The sequence below is a fragment of the Gambusia affinis genome, linkage group LG18, assembly GCF_019740435.1.
Source record: "Gambusia affinis linkage group LG18, SWU_Gaff_1.0, whole genome shotgun sequence".
NCBI classification, from domain to species: domain Eukaryota; kingdom Metazoa; phylum Chordata; class Actinopteri; order Cyprinodontiformes; family Poeciliidae; genus Gambusia; species Gambusia affinis.
In genome coordinates this window covers 18,549,493-18,569,246 of record NC_057885.1, presented here as the reverse complement: position 1 = coordinate 18,569,246, position 19,754 = coordinate 18,549,493, and the positions used below count along the sequence as shown (strand labels likewise).

The window sequence follows — 19,754 nt, the reverse complement described above, 5'->3', positions numbered from 1 at the left end:
TGCACTAGGCCACAAAATCCCTCTTTACCACAGCATATTCACACCACAAAATCCATGTTTACCACCTGAACATTCATCTGCAATACTTCGTTTGTTTTGTGATCATGTTTTCGATGAACAAACAGATTCATTTCATTAAATGGTCATACAAATGTGAGTTAATTATGATTAATGACCTAAAAAAAAAAACTGTATTATTCCAGTGAAGCTGTTCCATCCGGCTTGAAGTCAAACATTCCAACAACTGAAAGCATGCAAACATGTGGCTACACCTGTGTGGGAATACTCCTAGTGGGTGGAGCCAAGCTTCCACCTTCTTTCAGAAAAATAGTAAACACGGAGAAAGAAAAGGAAATGGATCCGAGAAGAAAAACAAGACAGGCGACATTCAGAGCACAACTGTTGGCTGTTTTCCATCAGCTCCGTTTCTAAACATGAATATTCAGGGCCTGCACAATGTTGAATTTAGCTGGTTTGCTCCAAAGCAAGATTAATGACCCTAAGCTCATTCCTGCTAAATACAAATATCCATATGTGTGTGTGTGTGTGTGTGTGTGTCTGTGTGCGTGTAGGCGTGTGTGTGGGTGTGTGTGTGTGTGGTTGACCCAACAAGCGTCGCTTTGTCCGCCAGCGCCTTTTAGTTGTAAGTCAACATGCTGAGGAAGAAGAGCAGAATCTGATTATATATCAGTAATGTCACCGTCACACATGCACTTATAAGGACATGTTTCAGTTCTTGTATCTGTGCAAAACGGTTTCCTGTCAACTATATTATTTTAAGATTAGTGATGCATGTTACTGGAGATCTTTATTGGTGTCTGACAACAGAGACGTCCTGAACAGACTGATTATGCTTGGTGACATGAAGTCACCACATACGTAAACAAACATAAAAAAACATGGAGCATTAACATTAATATGTTTGTTTTCCTTTCTATTGCTCAACAAATATAACCATATTCAGTTTATTATTATTGCATTTTTTATACGTGTTTTTCCTCTTGATTTGTAACTTATTTGAGTCCTAGTTCATCCTCCCTGTTTATTATTCATCTTCCTTCCCTGTTTGATTTCTCTCACAGTTGCCACTTGTCTCCTGTCACAAATCAAACTCTGTATTTAACCTGGATTTTCCTTGTTCTTGGCTGGATCCTTCTGTTACCCTGTCTATTCAGCTGCCTTTTACTCTTTTTTATGTCCTGTTTTTATTATTCTCCAGTTGTAAGAGTTGTAATTTTATTAAAGATTTCAAATTGACCCTCCTAAGCTTCTGTCTGCTTTTTGGTCCCACTCCACCCATGCAAAATATGACAATAAAAGCCATGATAGTAACAACAGGTCAATGTGATCTACATGGAAAATTAAAATAAAATAAAATTTTATTCAAATAAAATGAACAAGGCACACTAGAATATAATTACACGGCTAAAATACTAAAGGTGATTCATATATCTTTTTTTCTGTTTCAACAAAGTCACTGATCAGGATTATCATTAACTTCTCTAAACTCCCTCACATTGGCTTTTTTTATCTTCCCAAGAATTGCAACATATGTTGTGGAGAAATTTACCGTCTTTCTTATTTTGTGCGTAAACCAAAATAAAACCTAAAACCCCAAAGAATGAGTAAGCTTTTTTTATGCCTTTATGTATCAACCTTCCTCCTTTCCAAGTACCTCTGAGGGCGTCTCTGCTTAAAGTGCAACAATGACATGCAAACTCCCTTCACATTCCCCATGCAAACGAGTCAGGGTGACAAAAACAAACACACCCATGCCGTGACATCCAAAGTGACACTGACTGTATACAGACTTATAAATACAAAAGCCAGCACGTGCCCTTGCATTATTTGCTCAGAAACAAGCTCCTCCAACAGTTAAACAAAAATATAAAAACATGTCTTTCACATCTTTGGTCGACCTTCAGCGGGTTGCAGCCTGACCAGTCGCACTCTTTCCACTATAAACATTGCTGTAAGTGTCATTTGTAGGGTTTATTAGGAGACTGTGCCCTCATAGCTTAATCACTACAATTGCTTATTTTACCACCAATTTCAAGGGTTTTATTTTCAGCTCTTTCATGGTCTCATAAACACATTTCTGCTGATTTATGCATTTGATTTCCACAAGCATGAGTTTTATTTCATTCTGCGGCAATTATCCTAACAGCTTACAAAAAAAAATGCTCCTGGATAGTTTAGTTTGAATACTTACAGCAAAGCTGAAATATATGTTATTTTAATAAATAAACCCCAGGATCTTCTTGGCTTAGCAAAGCACTTTTGGTTACCTGCATGTCTATAAAACGCTACATTAAAAAGAAAATGGGGCTTAGTTCAGTTAATTGATGTGATATTTTGGAGATTTCCGACTATAAAGGTTCATTCAACACATGGTGTGACTCATTAATTGGTGCTGGGATAGGTAAATAACAGCTCCATTCATAAGTAAACCATTAGTAATGTTAATAATTAAACATGGAAAACGTAAAGTAAACAACAGGAAAGTCAAGGTGCTACTGTTAACTAGTAAGCCTTCTTTGTGTGCACTTGGTCCAAAACAGAACGTCATAATCATAAGCAGTTAATACATTAACTCAATGTTTCATTAGGTTACCACCCCCAAGCAGAGTACCACACACACACACACACACTTGCTTTAGAAAACTCATTATCAAAGTAACTGACGTAAGGTTCAAAAGTTAAAGCTTATTAGTGGTTTTACACCCCGCCTCCCCTTCGTCCCTCTGTGAGCACACCCAGTTCAGCTTCATCCGAATGTCAGGGTGGGATAAATCCACATCCCCTCTTAGTGACATTAATTACAAAGCTTTATTTTATTTACTATTAGAGCAAAAGCCAAGCTCTTCCTGCTGCCCTAATAAATAGCTCCTCCTCTCTCAGTTACCAATTAGTTTTCTAACTATGCAGACTTTTATTTACAGACACAGCAGGTCAAATCATTGTGGTGACACCATCATGAGGTCAATACCGGTTTTATTTCAAGTCCGACTTGTTACTTTTGACATACACGGACGTAGCAGAGTAATATTTGTTTTAAGTTCAGGTAAAAGAAACAGCTGTGTTTCAGGTTCCTTCCCTGGGAGAGGTGGTAATTCTGAATTAAACCAGAATAAATGTTTTGTTTTGGTTTAAATCCAACATTAATTTCTCTCATCATTGCTAATATAAAAAGTTAAAAGAACAGAACCGATCCACTTTTTTGCTTTTGATACAGATCTGAGGTGTAATATTGGCCAAAATCGATCCGATACAGAAAAACTGTGCTGCATTAATTCAAAATGTTTGTATGTCATGAAGAGTATAAAGCATAGAATTAGACTGAATAGAGCTGTCCTTATGGATCAGGAACATTGTCACAAATACCCATACAAAAAAAATTTTCAATTTGAGGATTGATGCATCGCTACTGCTGAGAGTAATAATTAAGCCTTTGCTTTTCATGTGTTTACAATTACAAAAAGTGGATACAGACAGAAGAATGGAACAGATTACGAACATGAACATTCGGTAAAACATCAGCAAAACAGCCAAAATAAAAAAATAAAAGCTCAGGAGACAATGTTTTCTTTTTATCTTCGCATGAAGAACAAGAAACATTAGGGTTGAGTGTGAGACTGGCTTGCTTTGAAGCAAAGTTAACCACCAACCCAAAGATAAGATGGAGACATGTCTAAATTTTCAGAGATATGCTGTTCTGATGCATCAAAAGGAGACAACTGGGGTCGTGTGATAAGGAAGGTCTCTGGCTTTGGAGGAATCTACTGCACAGCTTGTTGTAGGGTCAGCACAGAAATGTAAGGCAGGATTTCGTACTGCATCTTATCAGACCTGGAATTACTTTTGGATTTCCCGGCGGGAACTGGATGAGGTTGCAGAGGAGAGGAATATATGTAGTGTAACCGGTTAAATTGACATTAATATTTTGAACGGTACGAGTACCAGGAGAGAACCAATACATAAAAGTATGCAAACTCCATCCTGCCCTTAAATATAAACAAAAAGAAAGAACATATGGCAGCTGTAGATGCTGTTTGTGTTGCCATTACATCCCCGATAAAGTGACTTAATAAGAATGCTTGCATACTCAACCAGTAGTTAATTTAACTCTGCTATTTTGTGGGTCAAAAGCATAAAAGTTTTAGAGACCACTACTTCAGATGAAATCTAAAATTGTTCAGTGACTCATACAGATTATGATGTCATCCTAATATTCAAGGATAAAGGGCCGTGTCTGAAAACCCGGCTGGATTTGTGTCTCCTTTCAATGCCTGTACCTTTCTAGGCAGCCTCTGCATATCGAGGCAGTATTTTATTAATCAACTCTGGACTGCAGGGATGTAATTTTCATTCTGCTCCATGTACCCATTGTATAAAAGCACTTAATCTGATGAGATTCACCAAGACAGGGACTGCTGTGGTGTCATGATGCTGTCTGATGGCACACTCTGAGGAGTGAGGTCACTCAAATCCCTTAATTGTATCTTTAAATCACATCTAGATCAGTATCCAGAAGCTTCACTCTCCCTGTATTCAAGAGTTTAAACCTTTAAAACATGCAGTTCTGGTCTAATAACTAAACAAGAAATGTGTTGTCTGCAATTTCCTGGAGCTTTGATCGTGATTATAATCAAAACAAAAGCTCAGTTGATGTGTTCTTAGTGTGAAAGCACCATCTACATCCATGGAGTGTCCATGTAGAGCTTTGTAATGTTGATATGCTTTCTAGATCAGTGATAATGCTTTCAGAAGGCTTTCCCAGCCTATGATTTACCGCACTCACAAACACACATGGTCTGTCCTTCATTGTAATGTTAAGCTAAAAGATGAAAGTACAGTGTCTGTCTGGCACTAAAGACCCTCTCTCGCTGCATCTGTATTCCCCATGGGTGCACAGCCACGCACACACAAAATACACAAACAGGCTCCACAGACACCTCAATTATGATAATGTGGATCAGCATTAATGTATCCTTACAGCGCGGTGGGTTTTCAGCCATGTTGGGCGTGAACGTGTGTGAGCGTTCCAGACAGCAGGAGGGAACGGGCGCTGACTGTACCTCATTTAACACAGGTTACTCCCTGCAGACAGCTTGCACAAAAATACGCAAACAGCGACTCAAACCGGATGTAGAATTGAGGTTTTAGCAGAATTCACATGTGGGAGTTATGTACGAATGAAAAACAAATACAGGCAAACAATGGAGTGAAAAAGTTGCATCAGTTTTTAAAGCCAAATGTGTTGTTTTTGTTTTGTAATTTCACATAAAAGTAATTATGTACAAATGATTCACAAGAGCCTATCAGACTATTTGACTATTCAGCGCAAATCCAACTTTAGGATAAAGTCAGAATATCTACACTATGAAACTTTTTACACAAATTCCAAAGAATAAAATGTTTTATGGTCAGTTCTGCACAACTGACCTACTTAAAAAGGTGTTTCATTCTCCTCTTTCATCCAAACCAAACACCTCTTTTCCTTCCAACTCCTTCTTGTTGCTTCCCCTCTGTCTCCTCACCCTTTGCTTCCTACCTTCCCCTCCTCCCACCCTTTCCTTCCCTGTAATTACCACCTCAGACTCCAATTAAAAGAAACCACAATAAGGACAGCAGAACAGGGAGACCAAGGGGAGGTATAGGGATTGGAGAAGCAAGAATTTAATGAGCAGTTTGTCCACAGAAGCACGAGCAAATATAAGCTTGTGCAGCTATCCTTACTGTAAAACCAACTTCCATTCAGGTTGTATAATTGACCGCATTATCTAACCTTAATTTAATCTTTAATTCACCACTTTTCTTTAACCCTAACTAAGCTAGAGATGATGCTCAGCGTTTTTGTACCCATACGATTAATTTACCCTCAGAAGATTAGTAATTTTTCAACTAAAGGTCCCAAAGAGGCATTAAACTTCTCGGTTGCCCTTAACTCAATCTGTACTCAAATCTTTCCTCTAACTCTCTCCAATGCCTCCAAAGATGATGCTTTTCTCCACTGTACTGAACGTGGGTCGCCATTAGGATCACTATTTTGCAGAAGTAACTTTATCAGTAAAGGTCCATATTAGGCATGAAAAAGAAAACACTTGGACACACAAATAGATGTGATACAATTAATTTAAGTCAATGGTTTTGATTTTGTCAAATACCTGAAAACTGTACCAAAGAAAAGTGTTGCATCCCATGGTTAAGAGTAACTGGATTAGATTAAAAATATACACCTTAAGCAACGTAAGTGTAAAAGTATATTAACCCAAAGAGAAGCAAATGTTTTCTACTGCAAACTGATTTAGCTCAGCACAACAGCTCAACATGAACAACTTTGCAAATGGAAGCATTTTAACCATGAACAGTTTTTTCTTATCAGAGAAACAAGCAGGTGCAGGGTAACAAATATTCATAAACTGGATTATAAACCCAAGTCAGAAAATAAGTGGCTCCTGCGAAAAAATGTGCCGTCCACTGACTCAGAGCGTCTTTCAACAATCTCTGACAGGAAACCGAGTTCTGTTTTAATGATGCTGACATCCTTATGAAGGTGGACCTCTACACTGGCAGCAGAATATCTAAGGAATACTCCTGCCTTTAAAATTAGTTTTCTAGAAGTATTTCAAATGAAACCCAGAGGACTGTTTTGGATTATCAGCACACTGTCTTGCACAGAATTTGAGGTCAATCTCCCTCCCTTACATAGCTGTCCTCCAGCAGCTTGTGGGAATAAACAAAAGCCTTGAACTCGGTGCTGCAGAACGTCCTGGAAACTAAACCTCTGCATGAAGGTTTGTAACATTAAGAAGACTTGATTTTCTAATAAATAATCTACATAATAAACAAATAAAAAAAAAATAAAATAACTCTAGATGGTAGGCTGAGGCAGGTCAGTGTCGGTGAACAACAGTGAGGGACATCTGGCATTGTAGATTTACCATAATTTCCGGATTATAGAACGCACCTGATTATAAGCCGCACCCCTGCAGTTTTAAAGGAAATACATTTTGTACATACATAAGCCGCACCGGTGTATAAGCCGCATGTGCCTACATTGAAACATGAGATATTTACAAAGAAAGACGGTACACAGAAAGTGTTTTTAAAGTTTTAATAATATGCCATAGCTTTTCATTCTGAACAGCAGCAATATAGCAAAACAGCGCTAACAGGGCTGGTTTAAATAACATATGGCTAAAAGTCACGGAGAGCCGTCATCCTCTTCCTCCTGTGCACTGAAACCATGGAAGTCTTCTTCCTCAGTGTCTGTTTCCTTCTTTATCGGCCAGCTCGATTGCTTTTAACTTGAAAGCTGCATCATATGCATTTCTTCTTGCATTCTCCATGATGAGGGTCTGTTCAAGCTAATTTTATTCATGCACAAAGCACGATGTTACATTAGTCTTCCTCTACAGATATATTCCAGTTGTCTCACGCTTACCTTTTCTGCTCCAGCGCCCCTACTGGCCGTTAGAAAAAATTCATAAATAAGCCGCATCGTTGTATAAGCCGCAGGGTCGAAAGCATGAGACAAAAGTCGCGGCTTATAGTCCGGAAATTATGGTAATTCAGGGGATTCATGAGAAGATGGTAAAGAACGACACGAAGATTTATTAAAATACTGAGCTCCTTTAAATCAAGGCTAAAACTGTTAACTAATTTATTTCCTGTTTTGCATCCAATTTATGTTCAGGAAAAATTCTTTAAATCTAGACTTGTACAACTGTGAAAGCAAAGACATATTTACCAAAACTTTTTGCTTTTTTTTATTTTTTGTGTGAGCGTCTGTATTTAAACACGTCTGCGGCGGCATTTATCCGACAGCGTTTGTGTGCGAGGTGGGGAGGATTTCTGACAGCTCTCCTTTTTGTTTGCCTAAGCCTGTTTCCTGTCATTAAGTCCCCGTGTTGCCATGCACACGCATTGATTCAGTCCTGCTAGCACACAAAAACAGAAGCGTGCGCGTTCCAGTGAGAAGACACAAATGAGAAAGAAGGTCAAAATGCCAAAAGAGCAGCATAAAAACAAAACAGGAGGACTGGAAATCAATAACAAACATAAACAATACAGCATAGACTTTGAGATTTAACCAACACATACACACGGGTGTAAAACAACACCACAGAAACTTTCAGTTGAGAAAGTCTCGATCAATCAATGAATTCAAAGTTGGCGCAGCAGGGCAGCCCTTACTGTCAAGCTGTCATTGTGTGAGCAAGCATGTGTGTGAGAGAGGATGAAATGGGCCTCATACAATATGTGCCAAACGTGACTGCCAAGACACACACACACACACACACACACACACACACACACGCAAACATGCATAAAAAACTGTGGGAGAAGGAGTGAAGAGAGGTGCTTTGATTTACTAGCCTGCCAAAGGGAGACCTGGTATAATTCACACAGAGGAAATGGATCTGGGTCCATTATAAACACACACACTCTCACACACAGCAGCAGCTCCGCTGGTTTATTCGTTTAATTTAAAAGATCCATTTCTCAGGTTCTCTTTGAAGATTTCATTTGTGAGCAACAGATGAGCTGCTGCTCTTTTTTATAACCAGGTTGCATAATGCATCGTACGACTGGTCGTTGCTGAACATGTTTCTTTCTCACATTCAGAAATATGTAAATAAACAACACATCCTGTGGATAAGCATCTATTTATTTGGAAAACAGGTCACTTTTTTCCACGTATTTAAACATTTAACCTTCTTATTTTTAAAATGGAAGATTTGAAAATGCTGGCAGCATTTTTAAAACCTCATAAAATAAGGATCTATATTTTCCAACAGTAAAACACACACTGTTTACTCTGTAAACAGTAAAACTCTGTTTTACAGCGACGCCTTTCTTACACAGTGTGAAGAAGGGGTCACTTCTTTTGACTTATATGATTAAAAACAGCACAAAGGGGTAAAAAAGGGGTAAAAAGAAGGTTTGAATGGTAATAGCTCTAAAAACAAAACATCAAAATCAACTAAAACCGGTAAAACCAGTAAAATTCTCTGGTCAGTGCATCGCTACTTTTACTATCAAGCTTTTGAAAAGCAAAATATATATAAATCCATGTTAAAACTTGTGGAAAGAAAATCTGAACACAGACAAATGAAAACAATGTTTTAATAAAAAGTAATACTTGAAGACATTTAGTCGGACAAGATAATAAAAAAAAATCTATCTTCTGGACTAATTTCTGGTGCTTTCATGTCTCATATATAAGTTCATATGTCATTAAAAATTGAGCTACTATTTCAAGACTAAGTCTGCCCTGAAATCAAGGTATTTACAGGTGGATTTGTGGGATGTTTGTCGCTGAAAACAGCAGATTATTGAGCTTTCCTTCAACTTCCCTGACGCGGTGTTTACTGTCAACAATGCAAACTTGTAGGAGAAAGCAGCCCACACAGGCAGGTGACTCTGACCAATCACAGCCAAGCTCTGAGGTGAATTCCTCAAGCCGTTCATCAAACACCTATGTGCATTGTAAAATATAAGAAGATTTAGAAATTTCAACAAGATTGCTCCAAGATGTTGAATTTAGGTTGAGATTATGCTTTAGACCAAAGAAACCTCATAGCAACATATCCTATCAGGAAGTTGTAATTTTTAGACTGAAGAATGACTTTCTGAGCCACAACCAACTTGATTAAAGAATATTTTTCATACTTAATGTGTTTGAACGTATGTGGGACGCCATCATGCTGCTGTGTGGCATAGCTTGTTATTTTGTTTTAGTGTCGGTGCCATGAGAAGAGCGTAAAACTGAATTGAACCAGACGTTTCCACTCAGTAGTCTGCACACGGCGGCTTTTTCAGCTGTCACTGAGGGTAAAAAAAAATGCCAGCAGGCACAAATCTAAGAAAAAAAAGCTGACTTCTCACTGCAGCGTTGATTTGACTAGGTTAATACATCTACCTTTCGATACAGACACAAGGACAACAGCATGCTGTTCATGAAGTCCCACATGGAAAGAAAGAATCAAAAGGTTGAAAACAAGCATGGTATGATGAAGTGTGTGTTTGTTTATGTGCGTTTCCAGCAGGAAAAGGTTCAGGGGAGCGTAGAGGATCAGAGTGTGCATGTTTTCCTTTGGTTTCTACCCTCCTCCTCCCTTGCCGTACTGCTGACACAGGTCAAACATAAAGACCAACACAAACACAACAATAAGCATACATTCAGGTTCAGCAACTCATGTGATTATGAGTCAAACGAATAGGTGAAATGATGTGTTTATCTCAAAAGATGAGACGGTGGAAATATTGGATTCACGAGAATGAAATGAGATTTTACCAATATTTTTGAAAAAAGTAAGAATTCTAACATTAAACAGAACAAATGCTTCACAAAATGTGTTTTAAAGAATCCACAGTAAGTGATTAATTGCAGTTTTAATGCTCATACGACAGTGGTCTTAATTCCCAAAATGCAATTAAAATGCTCCTTTTTTGCATTTTCAAAAATAAAATGAGGTTTTCATGAATCTCAAGACATGTCTTAAAGAATCAAAGTTCAATTTACAAGATTAGACAATCAAATGCAGTCCACATTCTTTAAAAAAAATGTTACGGTAAATAGTTTAGTGTTGATACAAAACAGAACAGAAGCTTTTCTTAAGTCAACTTGATCTACAAATAAGGATTCAGAAGTGCAGTTAATATCCAAGCCAACAATAAGCTATCTACAGGAAAGACCATAAGTCAGGTTTTGTCAGAGGTGACCTTGTAGGAACAGAGCACAGGAAAACCAAAAAGTGCAGCAGAGGGGGATGGGGGAAGGTAGGTAGTAGGAGATAATCTCTGATGGGTCGGGTCTTCATTAGTTTCTTAAGATAGACAGAAACTCTCCTGTACTGGCAGGACTATGTGCATCATTCTCCTAACATGAAATGATAAATGAAAACAGTCCATTATTGTCATGTTAGTGGTGTAGGAACAGCTAGCTGACAACCAGAAATCAATGAAACAGGTGCTAGCATCGTCATTATTGCATTGTTGGAAGCTAAAAGCTAGCCAGTCATGGTATTCTCAGTGTTTACAGACCTTTTGTATTTTGTCAGTTGCTCTGTCAAACTGTCTCTTTTTCCTACACAATAATCAAATTTAAAAGTGTCCTAGGAGAACACGTTCATAGCTGAACATTAGAAGCTAAAAATACAAAGTTAACTTTAGCGCCTATTGTATTACTAGTGGTGATGTTTTTACAGCACTTTTGCTTTGCAAACATTCATTTTTCTACAGATTAACCAAACTGCTACCAGTCAAGCCATTTAAAAGTTTGTATCAGTCAACACAAAAGGACAAGTTAGGAATTATTTTCTGTCTTACCTAAAACAGTAACACTCACAGCTTACCTCACAGTGACAAACTTTATTATATCTCTTTCCACCCCTATAGATTCAATTGTAGGAGTGTAATTAGATATAACGATTATCAAAATCTAAAAAGCTCAAGATCTGGAAGGCGAAATTTTTTATGTAGCATTTAGATGGAGCATGCCCTCACATCCATGGTTTTCCATTATTAAATGTCCTGCATGACCTGCACACACACATGCACACACACCAACAGATAGAAGCAGACTAATAAATTGACAGGTCAATTAGCTGATGACCTTTCTTGATTCAGGACCTTTAATCTGTCTGAGTAAACAGTCGCCAACTCTGCACCTGAGTACGTGTGTGTCCAGATGTCTGAGATAGCAAAGACGCTAACAGGCTAAGTGGATGCAGCGTCTCAGAATCAGCCAAGTGACTCGGCCTGACCTCTGACCTCATTTCAAACACGTGATGCGTATCGGGCAATTTGTGTCTAGTTTGTTTTGTCCTAACTGAGACAGATCAATTACTCTTCCCCTATTTTTTTCAGGTCATCAATAACTCTTAGTTTCTGTCACGTATTTGCTGGAACATTTTGACCTCAATCCACTTGTTTTTCATTCCTCGCAACCCCAATTTGAAAGAAATACTTCAAAAATCCCACATGTCTTAAGCAATCGATAACGGTCTCGCCACATTTTTGTTCTCTTTTTACTTTACTTTGAGTTCAAAGCCATGATTAAAAACTGATATATATATGATAGATAGCAATAAATACCAGTTCACAAGCAGAATACACAAATGAGCAGCTTAAGGCATCTACAATTTAGGTGTGCTTTCTTCATGCAGATGCAGAAAAGCACTCTCCATGCATTTTATTTGGACTCAGCTCGCCTTCTATCAGATGGGATTTTCTAGCTGCCGAGGGAAATGAGAAGAGGAAAGCAGGTGAGAATCCCAATGAGGTTCTGATAAACGCTTTCACTCTGAAGGTAATACACAGAAATGCAGTCGTTGCTCAACTCCTGAATACTTAACTCTCCAAAAAGGCGGGTTTTGACACAAGGCACGAATATTTCATGAGCTTTTCTTGAACGGGGGAGTGAGAACCAGGCAGGCGGGATGAATGAATGAACGACTGAAGACAATGCTGGAATCCATCAAGCATGTCGTTGACCCGTCACGCAGTTCGGAAAGTTCACCAAGCCTGAACTCGGCGAAACGGAACAAGAGACGCAAAGTCATAACAGTGAAAAGAATGGTATAGATCATGCAATCCCACTGGGAAGGAACATAAATTTGCTTGACTTTGATTATATGTATGTGACCTTTGACTTCTGATTTGTTTGGTTCTTGGTCACAGGAGTGCCACTGTGGGCTCACCACTGACAAACAACAAAAGGGTTTGCATGGCCAACAATTCTTGTGTACTTCTGCGTATCAGAGACCACGTCTGGATTTTACAGAGGGACCATTATGAGTCAGAGCGTATAGAAAGTTAATGAACTTTGATGACGACCATAAAGAGGAGTGAGGAAGTATTTCCTGTAGGTGGTCTGCGACAGCAAACAGCTCACTCATCTGATCACTCATTCATTCATTCAATCTCTCTCTTATCTTGTTAATGTTCTGATATTCTCTGTCTAATTTTCTCTCTAAAATATTTATTTCACAACCACAGGTGAGAAGCTGCATAAAACAGATATTATTCAAAGAGTAAAATCTGACAGATTATTGCTGGCATGGTGTTTTCACACCTGACAGTCTGGTAGACTCAGTTTAATTGGGGACCAATATTGCAACATTTGCTCTCTCATCCGGCTAATAAATACATAAATTCAGAATGAAATACATTGTAATTTGTTGCTGTACAGTGACGACATGTGAAGAAATATGTACAATGGACATTGTACAAGAAAAATAAAAATAAGATGATATGCATGAGAGTTGGGCATCAGAAAGCCGATTCTAACTATTTATGATAAAGCAGGAAAGAGTGGAAGATAGGAAGCCCAGTTTTAAACACAAGGGTTTATCAGGCAGGGTTGAAAGAAGAGCTAAAAGCACTTGTGAAGCCTTCCTCCATTCCCCTGGAAGCACTTAGCTCCACCACACCCCATCAGCTCCATTTCCAGGACGGATGGAGCAGAGGGGCAGAGAAACAGACAATGGGATGGCGGGATAAGAAAGAAGAGGCAGGTTTGTTTTTTTTTTTATTATTCTTTGTATAACCACATTAGAATCTCCAGGGGGACACAACAATGCAGCAACAACCCAAACACATAATCAGCTGAGGTCCACATTCTCACAGGCAAGGCATGCTTCAAATCAGTGGTTACAAAATTTCTTGTCTAATCCCATGACAATCTTGTGGAAATACTGCAGTGACAAAGAGTAATGACCATCATGACCATCTATTCAAAAAAACTAACACTGCAGGAGCCGCCATATTGTGCAAGCCTGTCAAAAGGACAAACAGTTCTTTCAAAAAGTATAAATTAAGCTTATTCACAACAAATGTGAAATTGGGAAACTTGGAAGGCAAACCGTTACAATTCAAAGCCATCCGGAAAACTTCCTTTTCAATGAAGCAATGGGAAAGTACAGCCAAACATACCAACTAACAAACACAATGTGTGGAGATGTTGGAATTATCCGTATACATCTAATTTAATGAAAAGTGATAGGTAATGCTTTATACAGACATTAAAAGCAGTTCTCATAAAAAGATTAAAAAGAGTGATATTTGTGTGGTCAGGTCTAATAACAAAGTTGGTATAATTAAAACTGTGTGGTCTGGCAGGATTGCATCTATCGATCCAGAGAAAGACAGATGCAATTCTTTTCAACCCATGAATTATTCAAGCATAACTGAGAATAATCCTGTCAAGTTTTAGCTCACAAAATATATGTGAAATTCCCAAGAACCACTGACCTCTTTAATGACCACCAAAAGTACACACATTCCCACAACAGACATAAACATACAGCAGCATGGAATAAAATGATAGCTCTTTCTCTAATACCACAAAGGAACCATCACTATCACAAGAGGGTGATAAATCTTAAATCTAATGGCTACTAGGGTGAGAAATTGCGCTTCAATGGTGATTCTGTAAAGTTTCTGTTGACTGCAAACAGAGATTAAACATAGTTTTGAAGGCCCACTCAGGAGATACAATCGGTGGACACTGGGTGGCCTCAAGAGCATGCTTACACACCTACAGAGCTCCTGACCAGCCAGGAAAATTAAAGTCATTGCTCTCATTTCTCTCACCGTAAATCAGAGGATCCATTAAGTCACTACACGGGTGGGCGCCAGACCCCTCCAACGCTCCATGTTTGGTGACTCCCTAACGAGTTTCACGTGAGAAGCATTAAAGCTGGTGCTAAACCAGTGAAACTGACTGGAACAGCGTAAGCTAGAGTGGTTTCTTCAACCTGAAGGTAAACCAATTATGTCTTGTGCAATTTCGACAACCATCTCCAAACACTAATACATCAGCAATGCTAACGGATGCTACAAGAAGAATAAAAATGTGCAGAATCTGCATGAAATACCATATTTCTGATGCAGATCATTCACTCCCGCAGCAACGTAGATAAGAACAGCACCGGGAAGCAGGATGTTTCCTGGATGTTATTCTTCACACATCACCTGACTTTCTGTGTATACCAACAACTGTGTCTTACATAAGAAGCTTTTGTGCACTGTAATACTGCTTAAGTAAGCACAGTCTTTAGACATTTCATTATAAAGATGATCACTGTTTAACTCAGCAGCTGAAACATTTCAAGTTCTCAACAACAGTCTCATCTGAGTGGATTTAAAAACTCCCTTCATGTTCAACCACCTTGAACTTTTGCACACTGTTGTAAAGAGGAAATGATTTCAAGATACCCACAAATAAAGGTCTACATTCATGACCACAGTCATTTTTTTAACTAAACCAATGTGAGCTAAAATTACAGTTACAAGTATTTTTGGGGTGTGACTCTACCAGCTTTGCACATCTAGAGACCATTTTTTTCTCTACTTTGTTTGAAATAAATTAGATATATCAACATCTGTGAACAGTAATTATAAAGACCAGCCACAAATTCACTATAAGATTTAGGTCTGAACTTTGACTGGGCCACCCAAACACTGATCTAAACCATTATTTGGAAGCTCTGGCTGTATGTTCAGAGTCATTGTCCATTTTCTTACGTCTCTAATAGCTTTTCTCCCAGGATTACCTTTTATTTTGTTCCATACATCTTCCCTTCCACTCTTATCACATTTCATGCTTAGATTGCTGTCAACAGGGTGATGTGCAGTGTTAGTTTTCAGTCTCACATATCATGTTGCATGCCAAATAGCTGAATTTGCTCATTTAGCAGAACACCTTTCTTCCACAAGTTGGTTGTTTCCACTGTGCCAGTGGCCTCCACACTTGGTCCTGCATGTTTTGTGCATGTAAGACTTGTTATGGGTATTTTATAGATTTCCAGAGGTTTTCTTATCAACAGATTCTCCTAACTGAGCCATATCTCTGTGCAGCTCCTCCAGAGCTACAATAGTCTACTTAGCTGCTTCTCTTGATGCTTTCCTTTTCTGGTCTGCCAGTTTAGATCATATCTTAGTAGGTTTGAAGTTGCATCATACCGTTTTTGCTTACACCCAATGAATCCTTTATCCTCCTCTCCACATTTTCCTTCCACTTACTTTAGTGACTCTATATGCATGAGGTTTTAATTCAGTTTAAGGTATAACACAGGTGCAGTAGGTGGAGAAGAGTGATAAGCTTCGAGAGTTGTTCAGTAGTGAAATGAGTCTGTAAGAGGAAGGCTGAGAGTCGGCAGCAGCTCTCCACTTCAAAAAAAAACACTTGACTGAAACTAGTAGGCATTGCATGCAGACAAACTAGTAATGCATATCCTCATTTATAAATGTCCTATTGGAAAAATAAGAGACACCACTCTGAGGTGCCAAATATCTGAACATTCCTCTCATTGCCCTTTGCTGGCGTATGTCTCGTCATTCAATCTAAGTGTATATGTCCACAGTTCCATCATAATATAAAACATTGCCTAACTCATTCAGCTTCATTCAAAAACAAGCAACTTTCAAGTATAAGATTGTAGATGTGAATAAAGCTAGAGGGAGCAAAGCCCTTTAATACCGTCAGGTGACCTGAGAGCAGCCTAATGGTCAACGGACAGAGTGACGCAGCCTCTAAATCTTTTTGCTGTACCCAGACATGAGCACCATCACATGGGGGAGAGAGAAGGAACTGGCTTGTACTAAACCACAAGACATCAAATACAGAAAAAGAAAAACGAAAAAACTGCTTGAACTATTTCATGAACAGATTCAAAGAAAGCGAATTATAGTAGAGCTCCCTTTGGTTCACAAAATCAAAGAGTGACTTTTGTATTAGATGCTGTTATTCTGGAGAAATAAAACCCTGAACATCTGTTGATAATGCAACCAAAGAGATTTGACTATGATTTTCTTATCTTCACCCTCATTCAAAGTCACATTAAATCTTTATCACCCCACATCACCCTTTGACTCTGCATCATTTCAAACCTCACTGAAATTAGGATAAAGATTATTTTACTGAGGCATTCTGCTGGAAACACGACTGACTGAGCATGAGCAAAACAATAAATCCTTGCAAAGCTGCAGAACCTGACCTTTGCCGATTCTTGCAAAACAAGAATAGATTTCCTCCATGCAGAAAACTCGTTTGAGCGAACTGTTCCTTTAAATTCTTAGCCCGACGCGTGTTTGGATCAACCCGCCTTGCAGCTCTGAGTTTCTTTCTGCCCAACCAGCGCACTTGTTGTTGGGGTTGGAGCAGAATAGGTCTGGCACCTGCTTTCTTTGCCAGAAATCTCCATTTATCAACTCCTGCAACAAAGGCTGGAGGCAGCCGCTTGGCTCTGCGCTTTGGAGCGCGTAAAACCGGGCTGCAACGCATGGCAACAAACACAACCGTCGGGTTAAAATAAGTGGCAGGAGAAATTTAAGTCATTGCCCTTTGCTGGCGTATGTCATGCTTCATTTTTGGTCAACCCTTTGCATGTAAGTGAAAATTGTGAATTAGAAAAAGCAAACTTCATAAAGTTGCAGGAGTCTCTCTCTTTTCATGGCACGCTGGATTGTTTTGATTTCACAAATACAAAGTAAAAAGATAAATGCGCCAACAGCTGACTTCTTCTGCTAGCTAGATTGTACTCACCTTTGAGTCCGCCCAGAGTCGCTGGGAGGCAGTTCCCGGGCATCAGGCACCACATCGGGACCAAAACAAGCAGCACACCGCTGAGGGTCATCCCGTCTCCCATCCCCGAAACTACAGCAGATCTGACTTCACCAACAGGCTCGTTTCAACCAAGCATTCTGATCCAGTTTCCGGGTTTACAGCGTCACCTGAACAGATTTATTCTAACTGAGAAATAAAAACGCGTTTTACTTTGTTTTCCTCCTACAGGTTAGTCTTTTCACCAGCTGCCGTCTGCACAAAGCGCACAGAAAGAAGTGCATCCACTCGGTGCAAATGTGAAGCGTTTGTATTCCACCAATAAAGCAAAACAGCAGCTTTATTTGAATATACCGGACAACTACGCAACGAAGTAAGTCAAAGTGCCATACTCTTCTGCTGGGGATAATGTCCACTGTCCCGGACTATAATAACCCGAACAGCCTCGCTTTTCACGCTCCGCTCTGTGCCCTGCTGTTTCCGAGTCTGTCCCAATTGGAAAAAAAGAAACAAAACCGTTTATTCCTCTATAGCTAAAAATGTTTGGATGTTTGAAGAATCGCTTTGAGGATTCGATTCGGTCCGGAGCGCAGGAACCAGATCACAGGAAACACGGAGCGCGGTGACAGCGGCTCGCGCTGAAGATGTGTTCAGCAAAGACGCTCGAGCGCTGAGCGGAAGCCGGTGGCCCCGCCCACCCACGAGCTCGGAGAGAGGGAAGTCCAGGTGTACTGGTGATGTCACACCGGCAGGTGCGCAGAGGATTAATTTCCTTCAGGACCAGAGAAAATTCCTCCTGAACTGACTGACTTTCATGAGATTTAGTCAAACAATTTTATAAGGAAAAATACCAGTTTTATAGATAAATCTTCTGTAATGTTATAGAAAAAATTGATAGTGAAAACATCAAAATCATTCACATTTTGGAAAAGTGTTGCTTAGTGTTTTATGTTTCTCAAAACAAGCTAAGAAATTAAGAAAGTAGCCTATATAAAAATCACTGACTATTATAATAAAATAACATAACGGCGTTATAAACATGAACATGGACATCTAGAGGCCTATCACAATTTAATGTCTTGATTTTTACTCCAAATCCTCCAGATTTCAAACCAATGAAGCACTTTGGAAATGTGATAAATAAGTCTGATCCATGGAGTAAGTTAATCTTTTAGACTATAAAAGTACTTCTGGTTTGAACTCTGCCAATAATCTGGTTGACACATTATGTGAGGAACTATTAAGCCTGACTAAAGTAACCTTTGTATTTCTTTCGCTGAAGCTCAGAAGATTTGGCGTCACATATGTTTTGATGTCTTCAAGATTGCTAAATGAGGGTTGAATGAAGCAGAAATGTTCTAGGGAAAGACTACAGATGGAACCAGTACAAAGAAAAGGAGAGGACCAAGAATTGATTCCTGGGGAATCCTGCATGACAGGAGGGCTGGAGTGCAGAGGAACCTCTCTGCATCAAATTTAAATATTCTCTCACTTAGGTACGTAGGAGGCAAATCCAATTCTGCATCTTTGAGATAAGACTACTGTGATCAACAGTATCAAATGCTGCAATGAGGTCTAAAAGAACTAGACCTTCCAGAGTCGTTAGCTAAAAGTATCCTTAAAAACACAATTTATTTTTCTACTGAGTTTCAAAGCATATGACATTGTCTTTTTTATTACTACAACTTTGAATCAAAAGAGGTTCATATGTCTTCTGAAATAACACATCCATATTGGGAACAAAAACTTCATGACTGATAACAACCCTAAACTAAATCACTCTTGATAATAGCCTTTAAATCAATCCATGTTAAACTTTTCAACAAATGAATGTTGCATTTTAGTTAATTTAAACTTGTGTGGATGGAGTCAGTTTTTAATGAAAAGGTAAATTTAGGTAAAGCTAAGAATCTGGCTTGATTACATGCTACGGTAACTTTCATAGTTAAATTTTAACTGTCTCTGGTGTGATTTCTGCAATTTCTGTCAATAAAACAGCATCAGAAGGAGGCACAACATCTGAAATATGTAGCAGTTATGGCAGAAGTGGAGCAAAAAGTTCAGAAAACACAGCAATCCTAGAAAAAGTAGGTTGCAAAATGAACTGCAGTCGTTCTCGCTCAGTCTGTTTTTTAATCTCTCTTGATTAATTGTACTCCAGCCATAAGCTCTCTTTTCT

The 19,754-nt window shown here is 38.9% G+C and overlaps 1 protein-coding gene across 2 annotated transcripts in view; it reads right to left on the bottom strand.

Annotated features, from left to right (window-relative positions):
- Nucleotides 1–18,323, bottom strand: part of sema4f (sema domain, immunoglobulin domain (Ig), transmembrane domain (TM) and short cytoplasmic domain, (semaphorin) 4F) — a 55,574-nt gene extending 37,251 nt beyond the window's left edge. For both annotated transcript variants that reach the window (XM_044097399.1, XM_044097400.1), the window contains exon 1: nucleotides 17,558–18,323. In XM_044097399.1, coding sequence (XP_043953334.1) covers nucleotides 17,558–17,660 — 103 coding nt within the window. In that variant the 5' untranslated portion in view covers nucleotides 17,661–18,323. The remainder of the gene's footprint in view (nucleotides 1–17,557) is intronic.
- Nucleotides 18,324–19,754: the final 1,431 nt, after the last annotated feature.